The following is a 12,887-nucleotide window of genomic DNA, read 5'->3' on the forward strand; positions in this document are numbered from 1 at the left end:
CCCACCTGCCCCCAGAGTATCCTGAATCCTGGGAAAAGGGGGTTCCAGAACGCGACGTGTACGGAGTTCCACCTCCCTGCGAGGAGCACGAGGAGCCCGGGGTGTACGTCCCACTGAGGGAGGAGGGCGGGGTGTCCAGCCGCTGCTCCCCAAACGCGTTGTCCACAGAGCACGGGGTGGTGCTGCCAAGAGGAGGAAGCTCAGTCGAGAGTTTCCGCCTGATATCAGACGACTGAGAGAGAAGTAAAATATATAGCTCAGCATTAGTTTCATGTACGAGATCCAACATACTGGTTATTTGTTGTATGCATTAGAGCTAGGCGAGATTGCTGAAAAATTTGACAAAATGTTTCATCTCAGTCAATATTAATAATTATGGACAATGTTAATGACCTATTTTTAATGATAACCCGTCCCCACACGAGCTTTATTTCAGCGAGTTGTCCTGAAGCAGCTGTTTGTTCTGGGCATTTAGGCAAAGAAGTCTGAAGAACATTCTGCAAGTGATTGATGAATAATAACGAACACAACGTACTCGATCACTAACAGGAGCCGTGTTGTGATGGAACGATCAGACAAACAGCCAACGACATGAACGGAGAGCCTTCACTGTAGACAGTCTAATCAGTGCGCGGGTTGTGTGTTATTGTCAATGTTACCATGACAACATGGAGTGTGTGAGTCCAATCACTTCATTAAGCTTCGTAATAGTGTTTTTCTTCTAGTTTATTGAACTGACTATTATTAAAAGAACGTTACCGGTCTGTATAGATTTGAGCATTCTGTTTTCATGTCATGATGTGTTACTTGGCCATTTTAGTTGTTTTTTTTTTTAAATCAGAAATAGCAGAAACAAACTTTAAAAGAAAGCAGTCATTGTCACTCAGGGATGTGATTTGGGGCTGGTGAAATTATCTGAAAATTTTAGCCGGGGGTCTGGAGGCCGCAGGCCCCCAGCTGGTCCAGGGCAGCGCCCTGGTGGGGGGACAAGGGGGGCGAAGCCCCCCAAAGCTCCTGAGTTCTGAGGTTTTCTGACTTAAAAATTGTACTAAAATGGCAAGCAACCACACAAGAAAAAACTTGTCATGATTAACAAATTCAAGCCAATTTAATGGTCAACATGCAACTCTGAGCCGCTATAGTACATTCAATGATTCTTAACTGAGAAAAAGCCAAAACATGAAACCTAAAAATGTCATTCTAAATTAAATCTGCATTAGAATAAATTGAAAATTGTATAAGGAAAAACAAAATTTATACTTTCAATTACTGTCGAAGTTGAACATACCTAAATGTGCCTTTTCAAACAAACATGATGCAACATAAGAATTCATCCACAAGTCTTCAGGAACTCTCAAAGAAAAAAGATGCTAGCATCCATGTCCAGTTCCAGCAGATCAGTCACTTTTTTTCTGCAGTTTCTACTCTAGCAATGTCAACTTCATATACATAACTCTATAGTGTTCACTCACCAACGGATAATCATAACTCCACAGTGTTCACTCACTTAAGGATATTCAAAACTACTGTGTTCACTCACTTAGGTTTCGTTTCTATCCCGGGCTCCAGCCCGACTTTGCATGCTCGTAGCTCGGGCAGGGGAGGTCCCAGCATCCCCAAACTTGACAGCCAGAGTCCTCTGCCCTCCCCCCAAAGAACCAGCGTGGGCAGGGCGCGCCAGCCCCGCGCCTCGGGACGTAATTCACCCCGAGGCGAGCCGCAGCACTCCGCTTAGGTTTCGTTTCTATCCCGGGCTCCAGCCCGACTTTGCACGCTCGTAGCTCGGGCAGGGGAGGTCCCAGCATCCCCATACTTGACAGCCAGAGACCTCTACCCTCTCCCCAAAGAACGAAATCGCTGAACAAATGTCTCACAGTCTTGTATCCAACGTCTGTAGCAACCTCTTTCTCCAACCATTCCCAGCGGAACTTGTTTTTCACTATTCTGTCGATTTCTTTAACTCGATTTGCATCTTTACGCTCAATCACGGAGGCTGCCATCTTTCAACTCTTTGTTTGAAGCGAGCTTACGTACAGCTATCTAACAAGCGCGTTCATTGGTTGTTACAGAGCGATGGGCCAATCACGTACCTCGTTTCATCTCAATGACGGAATTAATGAAAGTTGGAACAAATAGGATACGAATGCGGATTTTTGAGCGAAAAATCGGAAAAACATTTTTTTTTTCAAATTTTGAGGTGAAAAAAACAGAATTCCACGAATTTGCAGAAAAATCACATCCCTGGTCACTGATTGAAAACATGCACAACTTATTGAGCAATGCAAATTCCAATACGATCCAAAATCCCATGAGGAACAGTGTTTTTGTGATGCCAGGTATTCCCGGTCCTTCCTCCCGCCTCCTCGTAGCACGCACCATCACCAAGGGGTCTGAGGGCTGTTTGACTCCGGGAGGGAACACACTGAGGAGTTGTTCATGCAACCAAACTGTATTTGCATTTAATCTGCTTCAGTGAAACTAAACTAATTTTCTTATCGCTGTTGATGACGTGCATCAACAGGACCAGTTGTTTTATTTCCCAGGTCAAATATATAGCCTTCATTAGGAAGCGGTGAAACGAGGGCTGGTTCTTGGTTCTCTAATGGTTCCTGAGAAGTTTTATAACGAGGTCCTTGACCATGAACCCAGCTGTAGGCTTGTGTCTCACCTGTCAAATCGACTTCAGTTACATCACAGAAATTTAAAATGGTGGGCGTGAGCGGAGCGTGTACTCACAGTGTCGGGCTGCGCCAGAGCAGAGGGCTGAAACTTCTCGCTCAGGGCTTTTCCTCCGGTGGGTACAGTCTGAGGTGTGTATGATCCACTAACGATCAGGTCGTAATACTTCATCCTTTGCTGACCTACACACACAAACACACACCAGTGAGAGTGAGTGAGTGAGTGAGTGAGTGAGTGAGTGAGTGAGTGAGTGAGTGCTACCGAAATAAAACCAAACCGTGACACAGTTATTATTAAGTATTCGGACTTAAAACCAACAAAAGTGAAACAGGTAACGAATTAATTAATTAGCACTGAGTGTGTGTTACAATAAAACATCAAGTGACCGGGTGGTGTGAAGTGGAGTCACTGTTACCACATAGAAGTTGATATTTTTCCTTCAACAGCATGTCCCGGAGTGTTTTATCCCTCTATCATGATATTTACTTTGTTCCTGTCCCCACTTCCATTATAGCAGCTACAAACAGTCATTCCCCCTCCAGCCTCTCTATTCCCTCTCTCCAAGTGAAGACAAAAAAAAAACCAAAGAAGAAGTGTAAACTCCTATCCTGAAGACATCAGAAACCTTGGTTCCAGCTTCACCTCTGACTGTTACACAGCACTGACACTGGAGACTCCTTCCAGAAACAACAACTAACTTTCAGAAAACGGTCACCATGTCACTGATGGCAAACTTTTTTTTTTAAAGCGTAAGCCGTTACCATAAAAATAACATCAGAACAGTAAGCCAGTGATTTGCAGCAGTGTGACTGTCAGAGCTGCTGTTACAGGAAATTAATCAACACCTTTTGACCAATTAGAGTTGAGAGTGCAGCACCTGTGTAGTAGAAAACCATTTGCAGAACATAATGTGTGTTTCATGGACTAAAAAAAACCCAAACTATTTGCATTTTGCTTCAGTTAAAACTTTCCACTCTGGTTTTAGTTTCATACCGACCGATTCCCTTTTCAATGCCTCAGTGAAGCGCCACACTTCTGATACACCCCCCCCCACACACACACGCACCTTTGATGTCGAGCTGCGCATGGACGATGTTGCCCATGACGGAGGTGTTGTGCAGATGTTTGACCGTGTCTTTGGCCCCTCTGGTGCTGGTGAACAGGACGCGCGCCAAACCCAAGTGCTTGCGGGTCTTGGGGTGGAACAGGATCTCCATTTCCTCCACCTCGCCAAATTTAGTGCACATCTCTAACAGGAACGGCTCTTTGATGTTGTCGTTCAGCCGAGCGAACGTCACCTCCTTCAGCGGGATGGGACCCACGTAATACTCGTCCAACTGTAAGGTGAGAGGTTACAGGAGGTCAGAAAAGAGGACGCGAGTCATTTGGAACACATTTAAATCCCTCTACAATGCTCAAAAACCTCATGTCCGATTGTCCCAGACGACTAAAGCCTGTGCAAGGACGAGTAAAACTTTAAGGGTAATCATCCGATCAGACGACAAAAGTTAGTGCTGGCAACCGAAACAACACAGGTGCGAAGAGAGCAGGGAATCAGTCTAAAGTAGCTCATCTCAGTTCACGGGAAATGCATTAAAAAGTTTTATTCATCAACACAATATATACACAAGTACAAAAGTATTTTGAGGAAATCATTCAAATTTCCTTGTTTTTGATTATAATTCATTGACGTACGTGTGTTCGAGTGTACTGCAAAAGCTCGGCTCAGAGGGGTCCACATAATGACGTTAATTATGCAACCCCGATTCCAAAAAAGTTGGGACAAAGTACAAATTGTAAATAAAAACGGAATGCAATGATGTGGAAGTTTCAAAATTCCATATTTTATTCAGAATAGAACATAGATGACACATCAAATGTTTAAACTGAGAAAATGTATCATTTAAAGAGAAAAATTAGATGATTTTAAATTTCATGACAACAACACATCTCAAAAAAGTTGGGACAAGGCCATGTTTCCCACTGTGAGACATCCCCTTTTCTCTTTACAACAGTCTGTAAACGTCTGGGGACTGAGGAGACAAGTTGCTCAAGTTTAGGGATAGGAATGTTAACCCATTCTTGTCTAATGTAGGATTCTAGTTGCTCAACTGTCTTAGGTCTTTTTTGTCGTATCTTCCGTTTTATGATACGCCAAATGTTTTCTATGGGTGAAAGATCTGGACTGCAGGCTGGCCAGTTCAGTACCCGGACCCTTCTTCTACGCAGCCATGATGCTGTAATTGATGCAGTATGTGGTTTGGCATTGTCATGTTGGAGAATGCAAGGTCTTCCCTGAAAGAGACGTCGTCTGGATGGGAACATATGTTGCTCTAGAACCTGGATATACCTTTCAGCATTGATGGTGTCTTTCCAGATGTGTAAGCTGCCCATGCCACACGCACTAATGCAACCCCGTACCATCAGAGATGCAGGCTTCTGAACCGAGCGCTGAGAACAACTCGGGTCGTCCTTCTCCTCTTTAGTCCGAATGACACGGCGTCCCTGATTTCCATAAAGAACTTCACATTTTGATTCGTCTGACCACAGAACAGTTTTCCACTTTGCCACAGTCCATTTTAAATGAGCCTTGGCCCAGAGAAGACGTCTGCGCTTCTGGATCGTGTTTAGATACGGCTTCTTCTTTGAACTATAGAGTTTTAGCTGGCAACGGCGGATGGCACGGTGAATTGTGTTCACAGATAATGTTCTCTGGAAATATTCCTGAGCCCATTTTGTGATTTCCAATACAGAAGCATGCCTGTATGTGATGCAGTGCCGTCTAAGGGCCCGAAGATCACGGGCACCCAGTATGGTTTTCTGGCCTTGACCCTTACGCACAGAGATTCTTCCAGATTCTCTGAATCTTTTGATGATATTATGCACTGTAGATGATGATATGTTCAAACTCTTTGCAATTTTACACTGTCGAACTCCTTTCTGATATTGCTCCACTATTTGTCGGTGCAGAATTAGGGGGATTGGTGATCCTCTTCCCATCTTTACTTCTGAGAGCCGCTGCCACTCCAAGATGCTCTTTTTATACCCAGTCATGTTAATGACCTATTGCCAATTGACCTAATGAGTTGCAATTTGGTCCTCCAGCTGTTCCTTTTTTGTACCTTTAACTTTTCCAGCCTCTTATTGCCCCTGTCCCAACTTTTTTGAGATGTGTTGCTGTCATGAAATTTCAAATGAGCCAATATTTGGCATGAAATTTCAAAATGTCTCACTTTCGACATTTGATATGTTGTCTATGTTCTATTGTGAATACAATATCAGTTTTTGAGATTTGTAAATTATTGCATTCCGTTTTTATTTACAATTTGTACTTTGTCCCAACTTTTTTGGAATTGGGGTTGTACCAATTGGCTAAAAGCGACAAGGGTCAAGGACATTGTGTGCCAGCAGCGCAGTTGAAGCGGGCAGGCGTCAAACTCGGAATTTTTATATCACGATTGGAGTTAATAATAAATGATATCACTGAATAAATGTTCCTTGTTTTTGATGGTTTCATATTTCGTAATGATACATATTTAGAAAATAAAAATTGTATCAACATACTGCCATTGTAGCATAGGAGCCTGTGATTGGTGGACAGTTGTCAAAGGGTGTCTCCCACTGGTTGTAAATTGTGACATGTAAATCGTAAACGCATACGGGACCCGCTGATTGGCTGTTCACATACTGAAGCCAAGCGGAGATGTCCGGCATCTGTTGCTGTTGTCCGAAGAAAACTACAGCTAAAAAAGCTCTACTACCGGATTACTTGGATAACCTTAGTCAGAAAGAAGCGAAGGATAAATATACACAGAAATTAGAGTTTATTAGCGGTTCTGATCCATACAAAATTCCTCGAAATGACTGGAGTGATGGTGCAGATATGTGGCCTAGCGTTAGCAACATGTTGGAATATACATTCTTTTTCCTGAAAAGTCCCGACACAGAAAAAGAGTTTTAAAAAACTACAGAAGCAAGAAAACCACCTTTGTGTAAAGACTCCCCCCCCGACATCAGCTTTTAGGAGCAAGGTTGTGAAAACCAAAGCATTTACTCTCAAAGGGCTCTGACTTGAACTCTGGGTTGATCTTATCCCCACCCCTCCATGTCTCAGCAACCCCAAGGACATGTATTTACACAGCTATCTGCACTCTATCATTTATACAGTGATGCTTATTATTGTTAAAACAATATCTGAAGTGTTCTCATCTCATTATCTCTAGCTGCTTTATCCTGTTCTACAGGGTCGCAGGCGAGCTGGATCCTATCCCAGCTGACTACGGGTGAAAGGCGGGGTTCACCCTGGACAAGTCGCCAGGTCATCACAGGGCTGACACATAGACACAGACAACCATTCACACTCACATTCACACCTACGCTCAATTTAGAGTCACCAGTTAACCTAACCTGCATGTCTTTGGACTGTGGGGGAAACCGGAGCACCCGGAGGAAACCCACGCGGACACGGGGAGAACATGCAAACTCTGCACAGAAAGGCCCTCGCCGGCCACGGGGCTCGAACCCAGGACCTTCTTGCTGTGAGGCGACAGCGCTAACCACTACACCACCGTGCCGCCTATCTGAAGACTTTCAAACAATATTGTAAGATTTTTTTTTAAATTATCTAATAGTGGATGGAACAATAATTACGAACTCTAACAGAATCAGCACATTCCAGTTGTAGCTGTAGTCATATAGTAGCTATAATCATTCTTATAATAATAATAATAATTTAATAAACAGTTAATGTTCAGTTCCCTTTTCATTTATTCTCTATTCAAAGGCACAACCGAGTCACACAGGTTGATCAGTGTGTAACGGACAATAATTTTTTCCAAAATAGTTTTTCCTGCCTTAGTTGATTTATTTCCATTTCACATGCGTGCAGCTGTTGTAAAGTTCAGTGCGTGTGCGCGCGCAGAACTCTCTCGAACTGTAGGCTCATTTCTACACTCTGGTTCCACGGTGACATTTTGCACAGGCCTGGGTTCCTCTGATAACAGAAACAAAGCTCCAGCATTATTATACTCTTTCAAAACTCTACAGCTTAATATACCCTAAATTATTCATTCCTCTACTACTAGAACTTCTCTTTCTGAATGTGTCTGCATATTTTGGTGTTGTGGTTTTCTGAATTTCTAATAATGATGCTGCTTCACCTATATAAAAATAAATTAATTAATTTAAAAATAAAATAAATTAAAAAAAAGTCAACTGCATTCTGTCCTCTCCAAAATAAAATAAAGCTCTGGGCAAGTGGAACTGTTTTACAGCCGAGTACATTTTGGGTGCTGCTCACCCATTGGGCAAATAAGGCTGGGAGATTTTTTTTCGAGGATTGCTCTAACATAATAAACCTGATACAAGAGGGGAAAACAATACAGCAGAGAAAATTCAGCTCATAAACAAGACCAAGGACTCAGTTTTGTTTTTTTTAACAGAAGCGTGTTCGGTGACTAACATTGTCTGAGGTGTGTGTGGAGCTGAAAACGGTCTCGTTCACTCACTGGCTGGAAATACGGCAACATGGAAGAGTTTTACATGAAGGAAAAGTGCGTCAAAATCACACACAAAAAAAGGTCACCTGATCACTGAACACAAAGCTAAAGCTACATAAATGATTCGATAGAGGAGTTTAATACGCGTGTTGGATTTATTTCCTGAAACCTGCAACACGCATATTAAATTCTGCAGCGCGACGGTTCAGCTCTACAAAAAAAACCACATACAAAACACACAGCCTGTCTGATTCACTTCAGACAGCGAGTCGATTCAGAGTCGAATCACTTTCTCAATGGAGTTCACTCGGAAGTGGACCAAGAGCATCTGAGCAAGACCCGAGTGCGTTCTCACCTGCTTGAAGACCCACTCACAGGCGGAGAACCCAGAACACCAGGGTTCCATTCAGAAACGCAAATTCTTAAACGATTCGAATGATTTTTAGCTTTGTGAAATTAGTGAAACCGTACAGGCCTTTATTGCGAGATAACTGCTTAGTGTGAGGACGTACCTTAAACTTGGGCAAAGGAAGTGACATCTCCGTGTGTCTGGACCAAATCCTCCGAGGTCGAGGGTCACGTAACTCCCCCACAGGAGGAAACCCTGAGTCCTGAGGACCAGCAAATACAAAACATCAAACTCTTACCTTATTACACTCATTTACACTAAATGATTCATTTTTGTAAAATCCAACAGATCTATTTAGTGTTGTTCAAACCTTTCTTGGAACCTTTACAGAAAAAAAAAAAAACTACCCACACAACAAATTGAAACATGCTGCTTCAAAGAAAAACAAAAGTTTGAAGCCTTTTACTTGGCTTCAAATGTCTGCTAATTTTTATTCTCAACAACCAGGTGATGAAAACTGCTCCTTAGATTAATTTATTTAAGCATTAAATTAAAATCCAAACACAGTGTTTAATGCTGATTATAATACATCACACACACTAAGAGATCTGAATGTTGACATTGTTCAACACACACACTTCCTAAAAGGCGAGTTCTCTCAATTTCAGGTGTTTAATGTGGTTCAGAGCTCATACCGGGATGCTGAAGTGAATCCCATCGTATCTGTAGATTTTCTGAGCGACCCTGCGGATGGCCGGGTCCTGTAGGAGTTTGTAGCTCTTCCATTGCAGGCTCAGAGTTCGCTGGGTGTCTGACCCACTGTCTGGATCCATGCTATTACTGCGCGCGCACACACACACAGTGAGGAATGCTGTGATTAGCCCAAGACTGCAACACAACAGTGTGTGAAAGCTTTAACAAAAAGCTCAAGAGTTACTTCATACAGAAAACTCCAAGTTTAAACTTTTCATGGACACGTTGGTCTGTCTTTCACATCCTACGTTACCCACAATGCTGTTCTAAAAGCGTTGCACTGCCCTCGCTTCAACTCTACACAAAGAAAGTGATGCAGCGGCGCTTTAATCTGTCCAAGCTCCAACAGATCAACTTCCAGATCGACTACTTTCACACCAACACGACCATCATCCCCATCGCTTCTTATCGCGCATGTCTCTCTACACACCTGACAGCAGGTTAGCGTGCTAGCTAAACACGGAGCACTCTCAGCAGAGAGGTTATAACACAAGTGAAGAGTTTCTCATCACCACCTTCACCCACGCTGGTCCACTTTAACCCAAAACGCTGCGTGTGTACACGTGTTTGAGGCGAGGTCAAACATCAGGGTCATCACAAGGAGACATTCAACATCTGAGCGAGAGATAAAAACGATATTACTGATGGAGAGGGGAGATAAATACGGAATTCTACGCCAGTCAACTCACAAACTCCACCCACTTCCACATGAATAAACTCTGAACATTTACTCTCGGTTGGAAAAGAGAAGTGTGCGAGAAGACGAACACAACCCACTTTTACTGCTCATGACCTGCTCCTCTCGAGCAAGACACACCCCTAGGGCGGGCCATATCCACTTGAGTGTTTAATTGGACGAATGCAGCACTAGTACAGGATGAGAACATGAGTTTATCAACAAGAGATGAGTTACAATATTTGTATAATCCTATTACTATCTAAATTTTTATGAAAGCAGGAAAGTAAACAGGAGCTGAGCTGTGAACAAGGAGTAGGACACCATTTACTGACTTATTTCACCAACATGCAATAAGAAGTAAACTCTCAGGATGTTCTGAACAGAACCCAAAATATACAGCAGTGTTGTTTATACCGCGCATGCGCGCTGTCAGCAATAACAACTCTCGCTGAATAACTCAAACTAATCAACAGGTTTATTCACACAGACATGACGTCAGCGCGTAAAGAGGCGATTTACCTGAGATCAGTGAACAGCGACACGAACTGACCTTAACCAGGTGAACTCATTAACTAGCAAACAAACCAGCTCAAAACACTGAACGATAGCTAGCACTGTTAGCTCACTATGAAGAGAAAAAAAATAAGACAAGACATTAAAAAAGTAAACATTTTCTTGTGTTTGTTTTTTAAAATAGAGTTCTCTGGTGTTTTGTTCCGTTAATTTAGTTAGGTTATAATATTGAAAAGAAAACCTCGGATTAGCCGCTTTAGCTCCTTATTTACCTCAGAGAGTACAGTAAAATAATTTAAAAAACACTAATTTAATTCAATTTCACTTCTGTGGTTAAATCAAATTCATTTTGGTAAATTCTGACGGACTAAATTCATCCTGGAGGAGGTGTGTGTGTGTGTGAAGTGAAGCTAAAGCTAACGGAGACACTGGCGGTCAGTCAGAGGAACAAAATTAGCATGATGCTAACAACACTGTACGCGCTACACTACTAATCTAGGTACAAATTTACAAGTGTGTGTGTGTGTGTGTGTGTACATATTTAAACTTACAAAATCAAATTAAACCCAGCAGTTTGGTGAATCAAGTTCAGCGTTATTTATAGTGTATGCTATCAATAGTGTGTTGATTAAAGCGCTGTGTGCGTGATGGTCACTTACCGCACTACAAACACTTCCGTCTCATTTACCTTCACTAGCGCTCCCGACCCGACCCGAGCTCAGCACAGCGAGAGCGCTGATGTGGCGTGTGCGTGTACTCGCGCTGTGAGCTAGCCGCGAGGCGAGGCGAGGCGAGGCGAGGCCTGGCCTTCCCTTCCCTCCGCAACCCTCCGCTCCGCCAGCCGGGGGAAAACAACACTCAGCGCAAAACAAACCGCGCCGTTTCCCACCTCCTCACAGCCAAAGCCGCACCTCAGACAGCGCGGCTTCAGTTCCGGTACAAACCAGAAACCTTACAAACCTTCCCACTTCACCTCTGAGCGCCGTTTCGTGAAAAACAGTGAATAAAACACAGAGCCGCCGCCGCCGCCATGGCGCAACCAACCTGCTGTACACCTCCTCGCCTGTCCGCCATTACAGTGAGTCCCACAGCAGCGGCCTGCTCATTCACAGCCGCACTTTCCACACCGGGCGCAGTGAGTGGAGTCGCAGCCCAAACCCCGCCGCAGGAACCCACACGCTTTCATTCATCCATCTGATTACAATTCTGACTCGAGTTAATTCCAAACGTTAAATATTTTATTTTTTATTTTAGTCGAACGCAGTGGGAGTGGATTTAAAACCGCGAATGTGCGCTTGTGGATGATAAATACGTCATCATGGTGTCAGGCAACGGAGTCATTCGGCTGGGCCGAGTTCAGAATCAGAACCAGAACCGAGTTTATGGGTCAAGAAGTTAGAAGAAACTTAAACGACAAGATTCGTGACAATAAATATAATTAAAAATATATATATACCAAATTGAAAGTGGAGTTTTTCAGGGCTGTGTGCAGGAGCTGCACAGTGTGTCCGGGAAGGGGCAAAACCAGGTCACATGATGAAGAAGAGTCATGGAAAGGTCCCAACCTAATTATGGTCTAACTAAAGGTTAGAGAAGCAGCTTTAAGACCAAAAGGTTGTCAGTTTGATTCCCTGGACCAGCAGGAATGGATGAAGTGCCCTTGAGCAAGGCACCGAACCCCCAACTGCCCCGGGTCTGGTGTACATCCGTCTGGATAAGAGCATCTGCGAAATGCTGTTAATGTTCATGACATGAATGTGTGAGAAGAGAATCTGTGCAGTGGGTTAAATAAATAACCAAGCTGTACAGGGTGAGCCGGAATGTGCAATAAAGGTTCACAGAATCAAGATGACCATGAGTTGTGTAAATCGCAGTTCAGAGACAAACTGCATTAATGTCACAGAATGAGAGTGAGTTAAGAGTCAGTGGAGTCTCTGACCTTATTGTTGAGGCAGCTGCAGTGGCGGAAAACCTGGCCTTATTGCATAAGGTTTGGGTTCTAATGGACCACAACCTCCTACCAGAGGGGAGTGTCTCAAAAAGTTTGTGTCCAGGGTAAGAGGGGTCAGCCACAATCTTTTCTGCTCTCCTCAGGGTCCTGGACTCGTACAGGTCCTGAAGAGACAGAAGGATTGCAGCCGATCGTCCTCTCAGCAGAGCAAATGATGTGCTGCAGTCTGTCCTCGTCCCTGGCAGCAGCGTACCAGACGGTGATGGAGGAGGTGAGGAGGGACTCGATGATGGTGGCGTACAAGTGCACCATCGTTGTCTTTGGCAGATCAAACTTCTTCAACTGCCACAAGAACATCATCCTCTGCTGTGCTTTCTTGGTGAGAGAGCAGGTATTCGTCTCCCACTTGAGGTCCTGGGTGACTGTAGTGCCCAGGAAGTGGAAATACTCCACAGAGGTCACTGT

At 43.7% G+C, this 12,887-nt stretch overlaps 1 protein-coding gene across 8 annotated transcripts in view; it reads right to left on the minus strand.

Moving 5' to 3' along the window:
* Positions 1-11,671, minus strand: part of setd1a (SET domain containing 1A, histone lysine methyltransferase) — a 46,550-nt gene extending 34,879 nt beyond the window's left edge. For 3 of the 8 annotated variants that reach the window (XM_060902305.1, XM_060902306.1, XM_060902301.1), the window contains exons 1-6: positions 11,131-11,671; positions 9,222-9,366; positions 8,690-8,788; positions 3,746-4,016; positions 2,737-2,861; positions 6-232 (exon numbers count right to left, since the gene is read on the minus strand). In XM_060902305.1, the coding sequence (XP_060758288.1) occupies positions 6-232; positions 2,737-2,861; positions 3,746-4,016; positions 8,690-8,788; positions 9,222-9,359 (860 nt within the window). In that variant the 5' untranslated portion in view covers positions 9,360-9,366; positions 11,131-11,671. Of the gene's footprint in view, positions 1-5; positions 233-2,736; positions 2,862-3,745; positions 4,017-8,689; positions 8,789-9,221; positions 9,415-11,130 lie in introns of those variants that run through there. The other 5 variants (XM_060902304.1, XM_060902303.1, XM_060902302.1 and 2 more) reach the window with 5 other exon arrangements.
* Between the last annotated feature and the right edge of the window lie 1,216 nt (positions 11,672-12,887).

The sequence above is a fragment of the Neoarius graeffei genome, chromosome 20 (genome assembly GCF_027579695.1).
Source record: "Neoarius graeffei isolate fNeoGra1 chromosome 20, fNeoGra1.pri, whole genome shotgun sequence".
NCBI lineage: Eukaryota > Metazoa > Chordata > Actinopteri > Siluriformes > Ariidae > Neoarius > Neoarius graeffei.